General features: G+C 37.0%; 1 protein-coding gene and 1 non-coding gene across 2 annotated transcripts in view; one reads left to right on the top strand and one right to left on the bottom strand.

Moving 5' to 3' along the window:
* Positions 1 to 22,723, top strand: part of BRCA2 (BRCA2 DNA repair associated) — a 39,666-nt gene that overhangs the window by 16,079 nt on the left and 864 nt on the right. Inside the window, exons 11-27 of the mRNA XM_060235304.1 lie at positions 1,706 to 5,995; positions 7,711 to 7,806; positions 8,240 to 8,309; positions 9,555 to 9,991; positions 10,872 to 11,065; positions 11,318 to 11,505; positions 12,876 to 13,046; positions 14,071 to 14,425; positions 15,089 to 15,244; positions 15,347 to 15,491; positions 16,535 to 16,653; positions 17,681 to 17,876; positions 18,079 to 18,245; positions 18,337 to 18,475; positions 19,999 to 20,252; positions 21,351 to 21,353; positions 22,526 to 22,669. Of these exons, the coding sequence (XP_060091287.1) occupies positions 1,706 to 5,995; positions 7,711 to 7,806; positions 8,240 to 8,309; positions 9,555 to 9,991; positions 10,872 to 11,065; positions 11,318 to 11,505; positions 12,876 to 13,046; positions 14,071 to 14,425; positions 15,089 to 15,244; positions 15,347 to 15,491; positions 16,535 to 16,653; positions 17,681 to 17,876; positions 18,079 to 18,245; positions 18,337 to 18,475; positions 19,999 to 20,252; positions 21,351 to 21,353; positions 22,526 to 22,669 (7,124 nt within the window). The remainder of the gene's footprint in view (positions 1 to 1,705; positions 5,996 to 7,710; positions 7,807 to 8,239; positions 8,310 to 9,554; positions 9,992 to 10,871; positions 11,066 to 11,317; positions 11,506 to 12,875; positions 13,047 to 14,070; positions 14,426 to 15,088; positions 15,245 to 15,346; positions 15,492 to 16,534; positions 16,654 to 17,680; positions 17,877 to 18,078; positions 18,246 to 18,336; positions 18,476 to 19,998; positions 20,253 to 21,350; positions 21,354 to 22,525; positions 22,670 to 22,723) is intronic.
* TRNAA-AGC (transfer RNA alanine (anticodon AGC)) lies at positions 6,995 to 7,069 on the bottom strand. The gene has a single exon. It is a non-coding gene; the product is annotated as a tRNA-Ala (tRNA).

The following is a 22,723-nucleotide window of genomic DNA, read 5'->3' as shown; positions in this document are numbered from 1 at the left end:
CTAAAACACTGATTTCTATGCTTATGAAGTCTTTGGTATGAGTTAGGCATTCGTGTTTACTGCACTAAAGAGGCCCTACTGTGATTTATTCTGTCTTTAGACATTAATTGCATGTTGTGAAGTCAGGGTTTTCTCAACACATGTTTCACAGGTGGTAGTAAGTGATAGGTGAAAAGGATATAGACTAAAGAAAGAAGGAAGGAGGCATTACGAGATACACTGAAGTAAGGAAGTATGTAGGAGAGGAAGGAAAAGGGGAGGGATCACAGGAAGAAGATAGACATTGTAGTTTTAGACATTTCAGGAACAATAGAAACAGTTTTGATTAAATTAGCACATTATGTCATAAAGCAGCTCGTCATAGTCTTTGGAAATGCCACTGTCAAGGACACTTTAATGAAAGTATAGTCATTAAATAGTATAAGTGTATTTATTGGAACACTGAGATTTTAATACTTTTGTACTTGTATCATCTGATCTTGTTTCTTCCCTTTAGAGGCTTTTGCAAAAGCCTGCATTTTGTTAACATGATTAGGTTGAAGTAAAAAGAAGCTAATCTTCATCGTCTAAACCATTTGAGGAAAGGAATTCTCTCAGTAATGGATTGCTACATCATAAGATTTATTTAGACTTGTTAAAGAAGAAGCTCACATAATTTAATTTCTCAGGAATCTCAGATATGCAGAAAAATAGTATATTCTAGCAGCTTAAGTATTTCAGTCAAAACAAAATGTTAGTTGCAGTTTGCATTGTTACCAACAAAATGTTCATAAATTCATTTCCCTCTGGAACTGAAGGACATGATTTTGTTAAATGGGTATTGTCAAGCATGCGGTTTCAATGACGAGTCAAGTTTGATACAAAACTACGTTTATTGATAGACCGATACTTTCAGTGTAACAGATTCTTGAGAGTGATGCTAAAGATACATTGATACAATACTTTTAAGGCATACTTCAAAAGGATTCCAAAAGGTGGGGGCTAGGGATGCGCTCTCACACATAAACTATCATAAATGTCTACATTCTCATGGCGTTATCAGGACTCCGTCCTTGCTTTCCCCAGATGTGTCACACTCCCTAACAGGATTGTATGGGAAGGTACTGATTACTCTTTCTCAAGTTAGTTTCGTTTCTCTCTACTACTTTGCAAGCAATAAAGTAAGAAGGGGGAGGGGGAAAGAATAACTGAGTTAACAGACCTTGGTCCTCCATGATACTTCACAGGCCAGCTTTATGGAGGACCCTAAAACAATCAATTACCAATGGAATTCTACCATGCTTGACAGATATTTCCACTAATCCTAGAGAGGCATAAAGTTGACTGCAGACTTACAGGAAGTACTTGCCAAGTCTTTTCAGTTTAGAAACTTCCATAGCCATAAAAGCAGTCTGTCAAAGAAACCTAATTATGCCTACTCAGAAAGGTTAAACATGTAGAACAGAAAAACAGAGAGGCAGCAGGCCTCAAGTAATGTAACAAACTGATACTGTAAGCAGAAAAAATACACATACTGAAGAAAGGTAAGCACAGGTGCCTTGATCCAATTCCCACATGTGCCCCTCTTCCCCTTAAACAGAGTGTACTCTGAGTTCCATGTAAAAGGAACTTACATGACAAGATCCAATGTTCCAATCTTATAGAACATGTTATGATATACTCTTAAATGATGGTAACTTAGTTTATATTCCATAATTTCTTACAGGGCAAACTGAAGAACCTTCAAGTGGTGCTGACTATGTTGAAGAGAGACAGAAAGCAGCATTTCAGAAAAGCTGGACTTGGACTAACCCAACTCCACTCAGTAAAAAACCAACCATAGGAATGGATCAGTTACCAATTCTTCCAAACATAGACAGGAAAAATGACACAAATCTGCCTTCTCATCTCATAGATGCTAATCAAGGAACCGAGTCAAGTGAAAACAAGATCCACACAAGCAAAGATATTTCAGGAAAAGAAAATAGTGAAAAATGTGCCCATCTCACAAACTGCGATTCATTCCAAGAAAGAAGTTCTGAGGAGTCTGAGTTGGCAGTGCAGGCACTGAAAAGGAGAAACAGGCAAGCATCTTTGGGATTAGTTGCACAGCATTCTTTGGAAAGTAGCACTCAAATGGCTGACCTTGGGAATCTGTCAAAGACAATAGCAAAGCCTAATGTAAATGAGCCTTCTAATCTTGTAATATTGGAGAAAAGTTTAGATCTGAGACAACCTCTTCTAGGTAATGACAAGCAAATACAATTAGGACATGCAAGTCATAATGGAAACCAAGGTTTTGCCAGCTTCAAATCTTCATCCAATAAACAGATAGCTCTTTCCGAAGATAACATCAGAAAAGGCAAATTTCTATTTAAAGACATAGAAGAAGAATTTCTTAAAGACTTTCCCTGTGAACAAATGCAGTATATTTCAAATCAAAATGTACAAAAAAATGCTGAAATTTCTGCTGTTAGAATGAATACATTAAACAAAAGCATATCCAACTTCTCACATGTTTCTGATTCACAAATGAGTCTTATTGAATTAAGTGATACCAAAAACATGTGTCCTGCATCTGTTCAGAATGTGCTTAAAAATCAACAACCTGAAGGAAAACAAATTTTAACAGCAAGTGAAGAAGCAGAGGTTGCTGAGCTTTCTAATATACTGGAAGAAACAGGTAGTCAGTTTGAATTTACACAACTTAGAAAGCAAAGGGCGGTACTGCAGAATAGTGCTTGTAAAGTATCTGGAAGCACAGATAAATATGAAATAACTAAACTGGATCTAAATTCTGAAGTATGGAAAGATGATTTTAAGGAAAGCTGCAAACCAAAATCCCAGAGAGACAGCAGTCGATCACCACATAAGTATAGGGACACTACTGAAGAATCTGTGATACAGAAACATACCAATAAAGAACTTACATCAGTTACTTTGTCAAGCAGAAAACAAAACGGGGGATGCTCTGTTCCAGATGCATTAGCATCTCTGCATTGTAACTTGTCTGATTTGGTGGAATGTAGATCAGCTGGGAGAAAAGAAAGTGCTGTTTCTAGTGAGATTTTTAACAAACCTGCAGACTTAGTCTGTAATCTAGATGGAGTGGCTGAAATGCATAGCCTTCATAGAACAAAGTTAAAAAATAGTTCAAACAGATGTGATCCTTGCTGGAATAATCCTACATGTATGAAAGAAACAGGCATTGATTGGCAACAAATGGTCAAAGGAGTAAGTGCTGAATACATGATAAAAAATAATATGAGAGATGCTGTTAACTGTGTCAAAGAAAATATGGAAAAGTCAAATGGAACAGGTTTTAATGAAGACAATATTATTCATCTTTCTAGTACTACAGAAGTTAATCTAAAAATTGTTCAGAAGTATTCTATTCGTATGACAGGAAATGACTTGTCAACTACTGAAAACAATCACAGCATATTAGTTGCACGTCACTTTATAAACTGTGAAGAGACTCACTGTAATGACTTGCAAGAAACTGTGTCTGACCTTACTTGTTTATCTGAAGTTGCTAAAACTGAAGAGAATTCCATTTTGAATAATGCAAATGAAAAAGAAAACCTAAATTCTAATCAAAATTGTAATCACCTAGAGATGAAAATGCACAATCCAGAAGGTGGTTATTTAGTAGTGGCTGATCAGAATATTCTTGTCCCTCAGACAAGAAAGAATAAAGCACTTCATGTGTTGGCTGGCTGCTGTGTAGAAGAGCTAGATGATACATCATCAACTTCCTGTGGTAAGACGGATGTTGGAAACAAGAAGGGGACCATCACTTCTGTCAAAAAGAGTATTGACTTAAATCAAAATGAAAACTTAAAGCACAATAGTACAGTGGGATTTTGCACAGCTAGTGGTAAGCAAATTGCAATCAGTGACAAATCTTTAGCTAAGGCAAGGCATATTCTTTCAGAAGACAGTACTTTTCCAGAAAAAGATGGTCTTAGTAATTTTTTCAGCCTTGGCAATCAACACTCAATAAAAGGAAAAGAGAATGAGAGCATTACCAAAATAAGAAAGGAATCTGAAGATAGAATTGAAAAGTATAATGAAGTTCTAACTCTTAAAAGTGGTTCTGACAATCCTCTAGACCTGCTGCCTGATAACATTACCATTAAGCAGACTAGAAATCCTGATACAGTTAAAAAACTTTCTCTAGCGATTAGTACATCTGAAAGAAGGGAGGGAAATGACATAACAAAGGGCTTGATGACTGAGAATATTCCAGCACATGCCCTGAATACAATCGATGCTTCAAGAAGTTTATTTTTGTATTCTGATAATCACCAATGTTTACCTGTAGAAGAAGGGTCTGGTATTTATGCAAAACAAGATACTCAGCAGCCATTATGTAGAAATCCAAGTAACGTATTCATTAATAACAAGAATTGGGATTTGATGTCTTCAAAAACTAGTTCCTCTGTTTTAAAAAGTGAGTGTTCTGCATTACACCAGTCATTGGATAATAATGACACAAATTCCAATGCAAATAATTTCATTTGTATGTCCCAGGCAACGTCACCAGAATTTTTTAATGCAGAAAAAATTAGCAGCTTTAAAGATGTACAAAAAAATGTTGATTTTATAGACCAGGAATGTGATTTAAACTTACTGGACACAAACAACTTACTGAAAGATCCATCTAGTGAGGTATCTGTCTCAGCACCCAAGCTTTCAACAACTAGGCCAGTTGCATTCAGTACAGCAAATGGTAAAGCTGTCAGAATTTCTCAGGAAGCATTAAAAAGGGTCAGACAGTTCCTTCATACTGACTGTAATGAATCCAAAAAACAGAATATAGAATTTCGATCTGAAACTAGTAAACATGGCATTTTAGAAAGCGGTTCTGATGCCTTAGGTACTTCTCTGAAAACTGCTGCAGAAAATTCAGTTGCACCTCAACTTTCTGGAGCTGGGAAATATGGCTGGAAAGATAAACAGTATATGGGACCCCTGTACTTGGATGCTAGGCCTCAGTCAGGTTGTCAAACATCATGTTTTCAAATGACTGATAAGCTTTCTGACCCCTGGGCCTCCAGCAAACAGAATCATATCAAATCAGACTTTACTAGAGGCACTAGTAACTGTGAGTTTTTCAGCACAGCAAGTGGTAAGCCTGTACAGTTAGCTGGAGAGTCATTTAAAAAAGCAAGACTACTTTTTTCTGATATTGAAGAAAATAATCCATCAGTTCACCCAAGTCATGTGTCAAATGACAGTTATGCTGAAATGTTTTCTGTTGGAAATAAAATGACCCCTAGAAAATGCAAACTGTTAATGTCCCTTGGAGAGAGACTTCCAGACACTGAAGTAAATCCACAGATGTTTTGTGGCTTTAGCACAGCAAGTGGGAAACAAGTTCACGTCTCTGAGAAAGCTCTCCAGAAAGTTACAGGTTTCTTCAAAGAAATGGATGATACCAGCAGCAATAATTACTTTGAAGATGAACAAAATTTACAGCAGGATCATAGTTCATCCATAGAAGCTCCTTGCGTAGAAGTTAAAGCTGATGATGAAGTCATTTCAAAATCTAAACCTCAAGAGAAGTGCAATGCTCTTTATTTAACCACAAGCAATCCTAATAATAAGTCTAAAACACTAAATGCTAAAATACCTTCACTTGAATCTCATACTGAGAAGTACAAGCAGTTAGTGCAATGGAAAAAACCCTTTCCATATACAAAGCAAATGGGACCTCTGGAAAGATACCAGCCTTGTCCAAATAGGACAGAAAATACAAATGCAACAAAACACAATACTGTTACTGAAGGAAACATGGATTCTTGTTATACTCTGTACTCTAAAACTCCAGAAAATGACTTTGAAACAGAAGCTTCAGAAAGTGCCAAAGCATTTATGGAAGATGATGAGCTCGCTGATTCAGAAGTACAGAAAAATAAAAGAACATCAGTCGTCGTTTCTGGGGAAACTAGTCATCTGCCATTGAATATAAGAACTGGGAAAAGGCGCATAGAAGAAGAAAACAAATTTGGTAGGTGTGTCATTTTTCTTGCACTCAACTCCTGTGTTTACTTAGCAGTACTGCCACTGCTCTTGTTTAATTTACTTCAAAGTAGGGAAGAATTAATGTTCTCAGAAAATTTGTAGTCACAGGCCTCATATGCCAGTAGGAATACAGGACTGGGATTAGGGCTGGTGGTGCGGATCAGTAAAAGAAAGAGTTGCTTACCTCTTCCAGTATTCAATGACTATTTTTGCAGGTCTAAATGTGTTTCCTTTAGCTGTGGTCACTGTTGATTTGGAGACAGCTGTGGGAAAAAAACAACCAGAGAAGGGGGGTAGAGATGTAAATACCTAGAGGGAAAGCTAACAACAGTCCAATTTTTTTGTATCACATTATCAAAAAACCTTTCACTAGGGCCAAGATCCCACTACATGGCCCTGCTATCATTGATGAAATCTGTAACAAACTTTATTGAAGGATGCTTTGGAAATGACTGGATAGCTCTACAAAACTTTTGTGAACTACTAACAGCCAACACTAACACATTCAGAAAGTTTGTGTTTATTAATTTCCAGGGTTTAGTTTGTAAACATATGAACATATAAAGCTGCCTTATACTGAATCAGACCCTGCCTTATACTGAATCAGAGAGCCAGTTTGGTGTAGTGGTTATGTGTGCGGACTCTTATCTGGGAGAACCGGGTTTGATTCCCCACTCCTCCACTTGCACCTGCTGGCATGGCCTTGGGTCAGCCGTAGCTCTGGCAGAGGTTGTCCTTGAAAGGGCAGCTGCTGTGAGAGCCCTCTCAGTCCCATCCACCTCACAGGGTGTCTGTTGTGGGGGAAGAAGGTAAAGGAGATTGTGAGCCGCTCTGAGACTCTTCGGAGTGGAGAGCGGGATATAAATCCAATATCTTCTTCTTCTTCTCGGTCCATCAGAGTAGTATTGTCTACTCAGACGGGCAGCGGCTCTCCAGGGTCTCAAGCTGAGGTTTTCCACACCTATTTACCTGAACCCTTTTTAGTTGGAGATGCCAGGGATTGAACCTGGGACCTTCTGCTTGCTAAGCAGATGCTCTGCTACTGAGCCACCATCCCTCCCCTACTGAAGTATATCACCTCATTGAAGAAACATTGTGAAGAGCTATGGTTGATGTATATTCAAAATCAATAAGGAATAAAATCTTATGCAACTATCTTACATGCACATTTTTCAAGAATGATGCTTTCTTACATTGTCCACTCTGCAGTAGTCACGTAGGGCAGGGGTGGCCAACGGTAGCTCTCCAGATGTTTTTTGCCTACAGTGGCTGGGGCTGATGGGAGTTGTAGGCAAAAAACATCTGGAGAGCTACCATTGGCCACCCTTGACATAGGGCACCCATGCTGCAAAAGGAATGACAGGGTTGGCCTGTAAACTGTTTTCCAAGCTTTGGTTTCTAAATAGAACCAAAATATTGGTATGATAAGGCTGGCATTTTGTGAAGAAAAGCCCTTTCCTACATGAAAAGAAAGAACAGAAAGAAAATAAGTATACAACTCAAACATATTAGTTACATTTGGAGATATTCAGCTGTGTACTGGGGGCAAGCTTTGTCTGTGATCTTCCTGATGCATGTGGTGCCTTATTCAGATGACTGTATTTCATTTCCTTCATTGATGATATTTTGTATAAAATAAAATATATTAGGCTAAGTATCCTAAAATGCATCTCAAAATGGTCGCTGGCATTTGTTTTCCAGGAGAACCTCCTATTAAAAGAAAATTGTTACCTGAATTTGATAGATCACAAAGGCCTGACAAATCATCTCTGAAACCTTCAAAAACTACTCCAGAGGGTAATGATATTTTTACTAAGGATTACATCAGTGAATATAAAGTATGGTATTTGTTCTTTCTCCTTCACTTTTGTTACACAACAGTTTTAACAAAATTTGACACTTGTCCTTGTCCTGTCTCAGAATCTTACTTAGCAAATAACATTCTCATTAGATTCCATTCCTCGTTTTATGTGATTGTGCATTTGTACTTACTATGGCTTGTTGCAGATAGGCAACACACAAGTTAAAAATTTTCAATGTATTTTATAGATTAAAGCAGTAGAAGAGATATTAAAAAACATTTTCTTAGGAAGATAAGGTATAGAACAGGGAATTGGACATTTCCTGAAATTGCCTTTTCTGCACAACATTTAATGGTACCATGTTGTCCATTCCTCAGACTCTCTGCTGTGCTTTTGGGAAGTGAAAGAACTGTTTTTTTTTTCTTTAGATACAATGAATGACAGAAGGAAGTTCAAATACAGTGTTGACTTAAAGCCTGTAGTCAGTGTCCCTTTCAGGTAAGCAGAATAACTTCAGTCTAGAAAATCCTTTAGGCATCTTTGTGTGCACATGCAGACACTTTCCCTTACTATCACCAGTCCCTTGTATTTTATCTGCAAAAGCTTCTGAAATTCACCTGAGTCTCAAAATCACTCAAATAGCACATAGAGCTGTTATGGGTGTGGGAAGAAACCATCACACTAACTTTTTGAACCCTCAAAGCTTTTTGTATAGTGCTCTAGATTGGTGGGCAAAAATTACCTTTCCATGTAGTTTTCCACCCCTCCTCCATAGCTGATATCACTTTTGTTATTGCAGCACCTTGTCTTCTTTCTCTTTCCTGCAAAGGAAGAGGACATTCCTGCACCTTTGCTGTGAACAGTAAAACAACAGCACCCTTTCCCATCCACCTGTTTTCCTTCCCTCTCACATGCATGCTTGCTCTGGATAGGAAATGAGTATGTTATTGACTGTTTCCCTTCTGTTAAAGTTGCTATTTGCCACTGCCATGGAAGACATAGTGGCAACTGTATGTTTTTCCTCTGCGAGTCAAGTTACAATTTGGGATGGCGTGGTTTGCTTTGGTTTCCTTACCTGTACCCTTCAGTCTTGCTCTGAAACAATGTAACTCTTGTAAAGAGAGTGGCAGGCTCCATCCACCTAACTGCAGTTTTGTGGTTGGTAGGTCCCAAGGCTTCTAGAGGGAAAAATGAAATAATTCTCGGAAATGTGATGTCTGCACTTCCTGCTAAAAGTTTAAACTAATTGTGTGTCTTCCTGGCATGATTTTGGCTGTTCATCTTGTCAGCTTTATTCTTTAGATGAGGCTGGATATAATTGCAAAGGACAACTTAGATTAATTTATATTTCATTGCTTCTTGTTTTATGGATGTTGTGCAATGAATTCAGCAGGTGCAGGTTTTCTAAAATAGTACAGGTGCAGGTTTTCTAAAATAGCATTAAGGAACTGTTACAGCATTTGTATGGAAGCTGTGAAGCTTATGAATAGATTTTAACAGCAGCTAGGACAATGCAGAGGCAATGACAAAGACAAACCACTTCTGAACATCTCTTGTCTTGAAAACCCTATAGGGTCTTTGTAAATCGGCAGCAACTTCATGGCAAACAAAACAAAAAAAGTACAATGAAATAGGCATACAGTCAAATGTGTGTAACGTGTAGGTTGCTAGGTTGATGAACAGTAACATTAAAAGACCCATTCATTTATGCAAATCCTTATCAGAGTATTTTTATTTGTTCAGTTCATCCAAAGAACGGCAAGAAGTTTTACATCCAAATCTTACCACACCAGACCAGGATCTGAAAGGAACAATAAGTAAATCTAATGGTAATCAGCAAGATATATCAACACCGTCTTTGAGCAGACCATCTGCTTCTTGGATGCCTTTTAGTAACAGTTTAGCTAAGGAAAGCGAGAAAACAGAAAATGATTTTATTGCTCGAAAACCAGTCAAAGTCTTTGTACCACCTTTCAAAACAAAGTCAAGTGTTTCTGAGGATGAAATAGCTCACAGCAAAACATATGACTTACTGGGCAGAAAAAATATTAATAAAAAGGAAAAGCTAAGTCCCACAAAGATTGAGGAAGGCACTATCAAACCCCAAGACAATTCCCTTGAAGATGACAATGCCACACAAATATCTCCAGAGTATTCAGAATTCACAGACATAAATTCAGGTATGTTGGATGAATGTGTCTTGTGTGCGTAACTGTAAAGCTTGTTAAATTACTGTCTGCATTTATTGACCAGCAGCTTGGCAAACACTACATTTTTATTGTCTCTATGTATTCTTACATATGTAGATTTGTGCAGGCCAAATTTCAGAAATTTCTAGAACTTGGAACATAAGGCTTCCTTAACTTTGCTCTGTCTGATGACCTTCAGTACTTAGATTAACTCCACATTCTTCCTCATGACTTTCTCAAGACATAGAAAGAAGAAATCCAGCCATGGTTCTGCAATGATATGTGTAGTTTGGCCCTAAGGAATTAAAATAATTGATTTAAGGTTAGCTGTATCACAAAATGTCCACTTGCTAGACTTCTTGAGCAAACAGAATTCAGTACACGATTTTGTGCAACCAGTTACTGGCTTTAATAATATATGTGTGTTGTACCAGGTCTTTCACAAGTGGAACCCCACTATATGTTTCTAATTGTGCATCACTGGATCCAGGCTGCTGTGGGTTTGCACCTAAGTGATTATAGTTGATGGAATGTTTATAAATACTGTTGTTGTGGATGACTTGCCCATTACTTTTTCAGTCTGCTGTATGATTGTATCACAATTTGTAACATTTTAAGTTCATTTTGGTGAGCTGTGGGCAAAGGTAAAAGCTTAAAAAATCCTTAGGTTCTCTCTTTTCTCTTTCCACGTAACAGATGCCCCTAAACATATATGTAGTTGTTATCCTTTAATAGACTATCAGGATTTGACGTTTGGTAAACCATTATAGAGTTCTTAAAAATACAGTGTCTGCATATCTGTGTGTACCTAGGATTTCCCTTTTAAATTAGTACTCATCTATTTGGATTTGACCAATATTTTTCTTGACAGATTTAACAAAAATAGTAAAAGATCTTCAGTATGCCAGAAATCTACAAGAAATAAGAATTATAAAGAAAAAAAGGCAAAAAATTTGCCCACTGCTGGGCAACCTATATCTTGTGAAAACATCTGCTGGAGCACATAGAATTTCTCTTAAAGATGCAGTGGACAAGAAATTGCCGGGTTCTTATTTTAGTAAGCAGGTAGATATTTGTTTGATCTGTTCTGTATTTTTGGTTAAACATTTAAGCAGTTAACCACATTCATATTTATTTATTTGAAATATTTATATCCCACCTTTCTTTATGGCAAAACAAGTGCTTACAAATCACAATTTAAAACATAAAATGAAAAAGGGAATAGACTCTAGTAATTGATATTGATGTGTAGATGCTGATTATATGATGCTGGTTATCATGTTTAACACACTAAAACATTTTACTTGTCTCTTATAGTTATATATGTTTGGTGTTTCCAAGCAGTGCATAAAAATTAACAGTACAAATGCCGAAGATTTTCAGTTTCTCATCCAGGATTTTTTCAGTAAAGAGTATTTTCTAGAAAAGGATGGGATACAACTGGCTGATGGAGGATATCTTGTTCCCACTGATGAGGGGAAGGCAGGAAAAGAGGAATTCTACAGGTATCCAGTTGAAAGCTTGCATGATGCAGTATGTGCTGTGTTTTTAATTGTATTCAGTATTTTCTGTTACAAATCTATCAAGTTTTTGTACTGATGTAAAGAACTTTTAAATTATGAGATACAAAGACAACTCAATGAGATGTTTTTATCCTGGGAAACTCTCTGGAAAGCAAGAACAATGTTTTTACTTTTTGTTGGCATAGTGGCCAGGAGCACTTTCTGTCAGCTGCAGCTGATTTTTCAAAAGTCTCGTTACCTTGATCTCGCCATACTGATCCATGCTTCTGTAACCTCTTGACTGAATTACTGCAGTGCATTCTATGAACACAACCAGGAAACTGCAACTGATCCAAAACCCAGCAGTCCAGCTACTACTAGGGGCTAACTTCAGGGAACATATGTTGCCCATTTTGAAACAGCTACATTGGCTGCCACTCTGCTTCTGAGTTCAATTCAAGGTGCTGGTTTATAACCACAGCTGGGGGCCCACATATGTGAAGAACTTTCTTCTCCCTTACATCATTGCGTGCCATCTGTGGTCATCAGTTGGCCATCTGTTTAGGGTGGCCCTTCTGGATCATGGCCCTGGCTCTGTGAAAATAGGCTTCCTAAAGAGGAGAGGGGAGGGCCCTTCCTTTGAGATCTTCAGGAGGTGCCACAAGGCTTGCCTTCTTTCCATGATTTTTGAGAGGGTTTGAACTGCAGGCATCTTTTAAGGGGGGCGGGTTGGGGTCTGCTGTTTTTGTTTTTTGTTTCAACTGAAAATGTTTTAAGCTGTCTTGAACCACAAGGAAAGGCAGGATATAAATGTTTTAATAAATAAAATAAATCCTCTCTGGAGAACTGGATTACTAATAGGATGAAGATATTGAAAATATTTAGAAATCAAACCAGCTAGATGAAGCTGTGAACATTTAGAGTTTTTCCCTTTAGTATAATTTTTTTCATATTTTTTTATTTTAGAAAAATATAAATTACAGACATATCAATAATTCAACAGCTACATATAATCAAATATTTGAGTATAGCTACCAATCACAATATTTTGCTGAACCTCAGCTGAAAGGTTATCTCATTGCAGGACACCAATGTATTTCCGATATATTTCATATCATATTTAAAGCCATACAAATTTAGAGGGGGGGGTTTCCCCCTTCAGGACAGTTTAACTGGATACAGTTTTAAAAGCATATCTACCTCACATGAAAAGGCATTTCAAAAACACCAATAGAACTAGTTCAGTTGATTCTTTGTAAACTTGCCTTTTTGTTTCTAATACAACCAGCATTTAATGCATCATAGCCACAAAGATTATTTATTGTTAAAGATTTTTATTCTATAATTACTTTATATTCTAATAATTTTAATAGGACTTTATGTGACACACCTGGAGTGGATCCAAAACTCATTTCAAAAGCCTGGGTCTTCAACCACTATAGATGGATTGTATGGAAACTGGCATCTATGGAAGTTGCATTTCCACAAGAATTTGCCAACAAATGCTTGACTCCAGAAAGAGTGCTATTTCAGCTAAAGTACAGGTATAAACCAGATTTGAAATGTGAATTCCTGTATCATTGGCTGTGGTGCAAACTTGTTTTACTTTTACAGTGCAGTCCTTAGAAGGGTGTAACTGCTTAGGATAGCATTGTTAATCTGGTAATTTTAATTTGCTGAACAATCTTTTTAAATTTTAAACTGTAATCGCTTCTATAATTGTGTTCATACTTACTTTTGCAGAGGAAAGTTTTTTAGTGTGAAATTGGCTGCTATTATTTTGAAAGGAAATTTTTTATTTTTTACATTTTGTTTAAAATTAATGTTACTAAATACTAAAAATTTCAGCATATATAACACATAAAATACCTATAAAACAACAGCATAGGACTAGCATGCAATACTGTATGTTACAATACATCATTTACCTTATCTCACACACAGAGGAGAATCTATCTTATAAAAAAGACCAACATTACAGATAAATCTACTTACCAATTAAAAATTCCATCGTTTGAATCTTTCTATTCCGTAAATGAGCTAAACTATCTATACCATTTTTTGGGGGGGGTGGTAAGCAGTCAACTTCACGAGAATATATATTTACTTTAAGTAGTTAGTCCTGAAGATCAGCAGCATTAGATTGTTTCCAATATCTAGTGAAAACCAGTCTGGCAGCAGTGACTATGTATAATGCAATTAGTTGTTGATCTCTAGAAAAATCAGGGAGATAGTTCAACAATAATGACTCTGGTTTATAAAGAATTTGTTTTACCAACCCACATGATGTAATTTCTATCACTGGTTTCAAAAATTGGAGGCATGTGTACATAGCCATACATATGAAAAAAATCTGCCTTACCTTCTTTGCAGAACCAGCATTTATCAATATTAAATTTATAAACCTTTGCCAGCTTCATGGGAGCTGGATGCCATCTGTGAATCATTTTAAACAAAATATTCTCTAAAGCTAGCCTTTCCCTTAGTGGAAGGAAATATTTTTAAAGTCATGTTTGTGCTTTCATATAAAATAAATTAGAAGCTGTTGTATATTTTTCATTTTGATAGATATGATGTGGAAGTTGACAAAAGTCATCGATCAGCCATCAAAAGGATTACAGAGAGAGATGATGTTGCTGGTAAAACACTCATACTGTGCATTTCTAAAATTATATCATTAAGTGCAGATGTGTCTCACATCTGTAACAAAAGCACTGTGGTGGAAAACAAACAAGAAGCGGCTGTGGTTGAAGTTACAGATGGCTGGTATGGGATTAGGGCTGTCTTGGACTCTGCTCTGCAATCATTGTTGCGTGGAGAAAGGTTGCGTGTGGGTCAGAAGATCATTGTACATGGAGCAGAACTTGTAGGTTCACAGGGCGCATGCACTCCCTTGGAAGCATCAGAATCTCTCATGTTAAAGGTAAATTTATAAAACAGCCATGAACTGAGTTAGTCTGTTTCAAGCTAGTACCAATTCTGTCTATGTCATTTAGGAATGGATGGTGATTTACATTTAACTACATTTGCTCCCATTTCCTATCCAATGCTTTATGTACTTATATTTCAAATTATAGACCTATGGATAGGGCTCTGTCTTTTTTGTTCAATGTTGCATGTCATGAATCCAGTGATCCCCTCCTGTCTCTTCCATGGGCAGCGCTGCACTAGCGGACAAGAGAAGTTATTTCATTCTTACCCCATTTGCAACCCTTACTGTAGCCATCTGATCTACATGATTATTGCCCTGTACCAATTCTGTGACCCTTGGGTTGGAAGGGGCCACTGGAAGAAGGGGCAGCAGGTGGGGAAAATCCATGATCCTGGTGCATGCAGATCACTGGATTGAACTGCATGTGCTGTATTTTAATGTCATTAATGACTACTTTAACAACAATCCTCAAAACATGAAAAAAAATTGTAAACCAGCACTGCAAGTCCTGAATCATTTAATTCATTTCAGTTTAAATACTAATGTTTGGTCCAGGAATTTGTGTAATGTGCTTCCAACTAATATGTATAAAGCTCTAAATCAACTTCTGTATAGCAGCTGTATTTGTAGATGCTTACTAATGTCATTGTTTAGATTTCAGCTAACAGCACTCGACGTGCCCGATGGTATGCCAAATTAGGATATCATAGGGACCCCCGGCCTTTCTGCTTGCCTCTATCATCACTCCTTAGTGATGGTGGAACTGTTGGTTGTGTTGATGTCATTATTCAACGAGTTTACCCCACACAGGTTAGTACAGCACAATAATGCCCAATCATTTTCAGTTAATTTCCATCAAGAGCAAACTAAAATAAAGCAGTTGTTTTAATTTTTAATTAACATTTATTGCAGTGGATGGAAAAGTTATCAGGGGGCTCCTATGTGTTCCGTAATGAAACAGCTGAAGAAAGAGAAGCTGCAAAGCATAAAGAAAATCAGCAGAAGACCATGCAAGCATTGCTTGCAAAAATACAAGCTGAATTTGAAATGAAAGAGGGTAAAATATCAATATTTAACCCTTCTACTGTTGATTTTAGAATGTTGAATTGTACAATTTGTGTGTATTTTTATTCCTGTACCATTAATATGCCTAAACATATACTAATTTGGTGGCACTTAATGCTTTTTTATTCGCTATTAATTTTGCATACAGATAGATATACAGGCACCAGGATATGAGAGAATGATTTCTCATTTTTACTACCAGGCTGGTTTCTGCCTTTAATAATGCTTCTACAGGTGATATTTATCATGGACAATAGACTCATAATGCTGCAGCCTTGATCAGTGTATAAGCTGTAACTGAATGAGCTAGAAAATCCTGCAGTAAATGGTAAATAGCAATCTGTGTATGAGTGTCAGGACATATAGGATAAAATATGAAGCACAGTCCAAGAAAGGCCGTAACTTCATAGTTAGGAGGAAGATTAATCCATTGAAATTCGTCACCTATGTTCTTCCACTATGTATCATCTTCTGTTCACACATTAGTGAAGTTTTCTTGTGTGGGACTCTGCAGTATATTGATGCATCTTGCCTGCCACCAGACATATATCACCATTTGTGATGTGCTAATATACCATGTGGCGCTTGTTTGCCACTGAAGTCAGAAATCTTTGGTTGATGCAGAATGTGGCAATCTGCCTCTTCACAGATGCATCAGAAAAAGTACATAATTATTGGTGTTTAAACACAAGACTGGAAAGGAAATGAACACAAAAGAGGTTTAGGATAGCTAGTAAGAGAGTTGCTGCTGGAGGGGTAGAGAGGATTGAAAGTAGTGTCCGTAGGTGACCATTCATAAGGGAGAGATGAGCCCCTGATGTTTTTGGGGGGGTGTGGTGTGGTGGGGGAGGTATTTGTTAATTTCCTGCAATGTGCAGGGGGTTGGACTACATGACTCTGGAGGTCCCTTCCAACTCTATGATTTTATGTTGCCTGATTAGAAGATCTGATCTGATTGTATGTTAGTGGAATATTTAAAGTTCTTAAAATTGTTCTTTGGTCTGGGCTATTAATTAATATATTTCAACAAATCAGGTGAAGGGAAAAGATCACTGAGATCTCGCATGCTGACCAGACAACAGATTCGCTCCCTGCAAGATGGTGCAGAGCTTTATGAGGCGGTTGCTAATGCTCCTGATCCAGCTTACATGGAGGTAAGATTGCATGTCAGATATTAGACCAATTTCTGCTCTTCAGTGAAGCATTGAATTTTTGAAATCATGAATTTCTTCTGGAGATGATGTCTTTATGGGTCTAACTAACTAACTGAGTGTAGTTACACTAGATGTCTGCTGTCCCTAATGTTTTAAATGGTTTAAATGTCTTAAAATTTTAAATGTATTAATTATTTTAACTGTTTTTATGCTTAAATTCTATTTATGTCAAATTCTTCTGTTGTGAGCCACCCTGAGCCACTTGTTGGGAAGGGCGGGATATAAATCATAAAATAAATAAATAAATAAGTTAATTATGTGCAGCAAGTTATGGGGCTGGGGTGGGGGAGGATATCTATAAAGGGGATCCTGGTTATACATCTTGGTTATCTGCCCTCCATAGTTTTGGATGTAAGTATGTCAGAAGGAATGTATGAACTCAGTATGAGATATGAGGATATGAAGTTATACAGAACTTAAATAGACATAAGATGAAGGGTTATATCTTAAGGAGAACAAATCCATAAAAGAAACACTTTTCCTCCAATGTAAGACAGCTCCTGCTCTGTGTTTTAGTGCTATCATCAACAGATCTTTAAGATTATATTGCACTTGGCCAATTTTGTTGGAGGTTCATAGAATTCATCAGGCAAAGGAAGATAAGAATTGACAAAGTAAAGTCAGGGTCAGTGAAGGCTACAAAAAGACTTTGTAGAGCTTGGAGTGGGGGGGATGAGAGTCATGTTTTGGACATTATACCTGAATCAAAAAAGGAGAAAAGCAAGAATCACTTTGAAATTTGGGTTTTCTTGGTGTTGATTGCTCAAAGCAGTCATGTGCTTGTTAGAGAAACGCTGTGTTTTCATTTGTATGACTTGATCTAACATTATTTACATTTCAGAGCAAATATTTTTTTAAAAAAACACCCTTGATGTTCAAAGAACAACATGTGTATTAATAATCATACTGTTTTCTCCATTTATTGATAAAGCCATAAGTTAATTTAATGTTATGTTTCTAATTGCAGGGCTATTTCAGTGAGGAGCAATTAAAAGCCTTGAATAGTCACAGGCAGATGGTAAATGACAAAAAGCAAGCACAGATAGAAGCAGAATTCAGAAAAGCAGTGGAATCTGCTGAGCAGGAGCACAGTTGCTGCAGAAGGAATGTAACGACTGTAATGAAACTACGTGTTGTGGGTTATGAAAAAGGAGGTGGCAAAGGTTAGTAAAGATTAGCGCCTGAGTTACCTGTCTGTCTAAATTCAGTCTGTAACTTAGAACTGACAGTCCAATGCTAGTACTTGGTTAATCAAAACTTCTGATTAATTGAATAAATGATATCAATGAATTTTTACTTTGAATGCTTTCTGAAGATATGGAACCATATTGTTGCAGAAGAAAATAGGTTTAATTTTATTTTTAGAAGTTCTATTGAACATCTGGCGTCCAACATCACATATTCATGCCCTCCTAAAGGAAGGATGTCGGTACAAAATCTTCCAGCTAGTCGCATCCCAATCCAAAGGCAAGTTGGAGACAGCTAACATTCAGCTAACGGCAACCAAGAAAACTCAGTATCTACAGCTACCGGTAAATTCCTTGATCCTAACTCTTGACCTGCATATGTGAAATAACCTAAAGGTTTAAATGTCTGCAATAAATGTTCATTCTATATCTTTAGGTCTCTCAGGAGATTCTAGAGCATATTTACATGCCGAGGGAGTGCCTGAGTTTCAGCAAGATATTGGAGCCCTCTTTCCAGCCATCCTGCTCTGAAGTGGATTTGGTGGGATATGTAGTTTCTCTCAGGAAAGGAACAGGTATCCTGTAGTTGTTCCCTGTTCTACATTCTTGGCACAGAATCTTTATTGGGATGGATAATACTAATCATCCTGTGGGGCTGAGGGGCTGGAAGTTCTTATTCCTGGTGTGTAAGGTTAAGTTTGGCGTCAAGCTTTATTATTCTTGTTAAAACAGACTTCATGTTGGTTCTGGAGACCTATGAATGCTACTGTGGGAATTATTTAATAATTTCTTGCTGATTTAAATAATTATTTACATAATCTTGATTTAAATGTGCCTTAAAAGTTAGGTCTTTGGTAATCTTGTCTCATAAGAACAAGTTTTCTGTAGATAAAAATAGACCCATACTACTTAAATAATGTTTTATTAAAGAATATTCTTGAAATATTGCCTTTACACCTTATTGGAGACGCTGTATCTTGGAATGTTTCTGGGACACTAGAATATTCAGAAATCTTGACTGACCACAATCCATAAATTTTTTACATGCTACCTACAAATATCAAAAGTACTCTGTTTTCTTGTCATTTGAAAGTATTTGCAGTAAAGGATCAATGCTGGTGGCAAAAGAGTACAGGATAATTATTCTGTATATCTTTCCCACATTTCAGTTATCGTCATGTATATTGCATTTATTCTAGCCTGGTTTTTCCAGCAAGTCCATGCCACCAACATTATACTTCAGGGGTGGCCAACGGCAGCTCTCCAGAAGTTTTTTGCCTACAACTCCCATCAGCCACCGCTGTGCTAGATGTCTCACTTTAACAACAAACATTATTGCTACTAACTGATGACAATCAGCATAGCTGCACAGTATTGGGATGGATCCAACCATCCACCAAGGCAGCCTTCCTCCTGCATAAGTAAGAGCTTTTAAAGCTGAATGGCCTCAAATCTTGCTGAGTATAGTTGTAGGATCCACCTTGTTTTGTTACATTAGCATGATGCTGCACTTTGATGCCTTACACAACACATTGTTGATTTGCACAACACTTTGATGCACTATTCATCATAATGCTAACATTATACAACCCTTAAGCTTCATTCTTCTCTACTGTATCTCACTCCATTTCTGAGGGTGCCCTGTTACTCAGGAGCAGTTTTTTTGGAGTTGGAGGAAGGCAGAGGACAGAATCACACTTCAAATGGGTCTCCATTAGCAGATCTTAGAACTCAATCCACATTCCTTGCTTTTATGAACCTCAGAAGTCAAGCTGGGTGGTCCTGGCCAGTATTTGGCTGGGCAATCACCAAGGGTCACTCGGCGAAGGCAGGCAATGGCAAATCACCTCTGAACGTTTGCTTAAAAATTCTATGGGGTTGCTATAAATTGGCTGAGACTTGGCAAAAAAATAAAGAGAAATATCTGATACGATGTACAGAATTAATGTAAGCCATTAGTTTTGGGGGGAAAGGAACACAACAGATATAACATGAAACTTGTCTTTTATTTTAAATTGGTGAAATGGTTGAAGTGAAAACATTTAAATGTAAAAATTTATTTTTAATAAATGAAGTAATTTTTTAATTTTACTTCTAGGTTCCTCTGTGTTGCATTTGTCAGATGAAAGTCATAATCTGATAGCAATCCAGATCTGTACAGATTTTAAGCATCTTGCTGTTGAAGACAGTATTGTCCCGACTAAGTTGATTTCTGCAAGCAATCTTAAGTGGCAACCTAAATTTAGAGCAGACATTCCAACATTACTTGCTGGAGATCTTACTGCATTCTCCTCAAATCCAAAGGAGAGACATCTTCAAGAGCAATTTAATAAACTGAAAAATGCTGTAGAGGTAAGCATAATTAATTTCTAGTTAAATTGTTAGAGGTATTGAGATCAATCATCTAGAGTTTTTACGACATGCAAAATACTACTTTATGCATACATCTTAGATCCTGAAAACAAACTAAAACAAGGTTTATGAAGCACTTGAATGAAAAATTGTATGTCATGTTATCATGAAGTCCTATATGTGATGGCTGCTTGACATGACCATGCACTTTCCACCCCTCCTTCCCTTACATGCAGAGCAGCTTAATTGAAGGCTTTCTAGTTTGAGAAGACTTTTATAAAACTCTGGTTTGCTGTGATGCCTGAACGGAGTGGTTTATAATCCCAATTTATGGGGAAGCAAACTTCAGTTCGTCCAGGTTCCTGCATTTAGAGAATATGGCAGCTTGGACTGAAACCTTCCCAAACCAGGAAGCTTTCAAACGTGTTCTGCAAGGGAATGGGCCAGCATGGCAGATGAGTCAGGTTTGATCTCATTGGCCCTGAGAAGCTTACGAGGCTTAGTCATGGTTGGTACTTGGAAAACTGAGGGGTCTTTTTGAGGGGTCCACAGCCAGGATTTTCATTTAGGGGGGCACATTTTTTGTTTAAATATATTATTCCTAAAATAATGACTAAATAATGCAGACAGGTCATTTTCACTCAAAAGACGTTTGAAGTTTATTTTAAAAATGCTAACCATTACATATATCATGAATACTACTATTAATGTTTCTTGTGTATCACTCAGACACTAACCATTACAAATATAATGAAGACAAGTAAAAATGTTTCTGGGTTATCACTAAGAAGCTTACCATTAGAGATACAGTGAAAACAAGTAGAAATGCTTCTGGGTTATAACTAAGATGCTAACCATTACAGATATAATGAAGAACAAAGCCAGAGTCAAGTTGCACCTTTAAGACCAAAGTTTTATTCAAATAATAAAATTTGAATAAAACTTTGTTGGTCTTAAAGGTGCAACTTGACTCTGGCTTTGTTCTACTGCTTTAGACCAACATGGCTGCCCTCCTGGATCTAGATATAATGAAGATAAGGTACTTCTCAACTGCAAGCTAAACTGCTCTTCTCAGGGTCAGCACATTACAGTTTTAAGTCTGTGTGACTGGGCACGGAATTTTTCTATGAAGGCATCCATATTGATGTTTTTTGTGTGTTTTCTCATAACCGAGGAGCACTAGGTTGTGTTTCCATAGATGTGACATTGACAGCCCCTGTGGCTTTAAAACACAAGTAAGGCAAGAGAATGCCTTACATGTAGCTGCAGATGCTCCAAAAGTTACAGCAACTGCAAGGACTTTGTACACATTACTGTAGGTTTATTGTAAGCAGTTGAAACACTATCAGTGAATTCATAGAATGCTTTAATCTCTTTTCTTTCCCAGTCATATGCCTCCCTCTTGTCTGATTCCTTCTTTCATCTTCCTCCCCTCCCTTTTTCACACTGACTTGAGATTGAGTCTCTGGCCTTCAGAGCTTATAGATAAGGATTGTATTTCTTTAGCATGTGTTTATTGTACCATAGACAAGTTTATCTTTGCAAAGCAGCATTGTGATTGGAGGGCCAGACTCAAAACAGGAAGGAGAAAGAAAGGAGTGACTTGATGGCACACAGTAATAATAATAGTTGTTACTGTTATTGTTCTTAAACTTAGTTTTCAGTAGCCTCTGAGCTGGGATTTTTTTCTGTATTTGTTTATGAATGTGAACATAATAAATGACCAATATTTAAAACTGGGTGATCACACTTAGGCAATTTACAGCCTTGCTGGATTTTGCATTCATTAAAATATCCCATTCAACTGGTGCAGAGGATTTTGAGTATGGGTCCTTAGGTTTTCTCTCAGGCATTCTGCTGATTGGTGGCTTTTTTTCATTTTTCCCTTTTGCTATGAAACTCCTATCAATGGTGTCACCATTGATGAGATATATGTTATGCTACCTATTTATATTTTTATATTATCAAATATATATCTCACCTCTTCCTCACCAAACAAGACTCAGGGTAGCTTGTAATGAAATAAAATCCAATTCAATAGAAAAGCAGTAAGAATAACAAATATATAATGTAATTGTTGGTATTTTATCATTGATATTGGTAGATTTACTGTATTTGTTGAATGTTTTTACTAACAATTGTAGTTCAGTCAGTTTTATCAGTGGGTGTCTTTATTATAAATTTCCACAGAATACAGTTTGCCGAGCACACACATGCTTGAAATAAATATAAAGTTTTTTCTTTAATGGAAACCCTCTTCTTTTGTCCTGTAGAACAGCTATTTTGGCAAAGATGCACAACAGAAACTTACGAATTTGCTTCAAGCAGCTGACCCACAAGCATTTAACTTGCCCAAAGTATGTGACTTCAATTCTTTTCCTTTTCCCTGGAAATCTGGTCCAAGAAATACACATTCAGTAAGTTTATTAAATGTCTTGACATGATAAATGCTTCTAGGGTAGCTACAACAA

This window comes from Heteronotia binoei, chromosome 3 (assembly GCF_032191835.1).
Source record: "Heteronotia binoei isolate CCM8104 ecotype False Entrance Well chromosome 3, APGP_CSIRO_Hbin_v1, whole genome shotgun sequence".
Lineage (NCBI taxonomy): Eukaryota > Metazoa > Chordata > Lepidosauria > Squamata > Gekkonidae > Heteronotia > Heteronotia binoei.
This window is presented reverse-complemented; position numbering and strand designations above follow the sequence as displayed.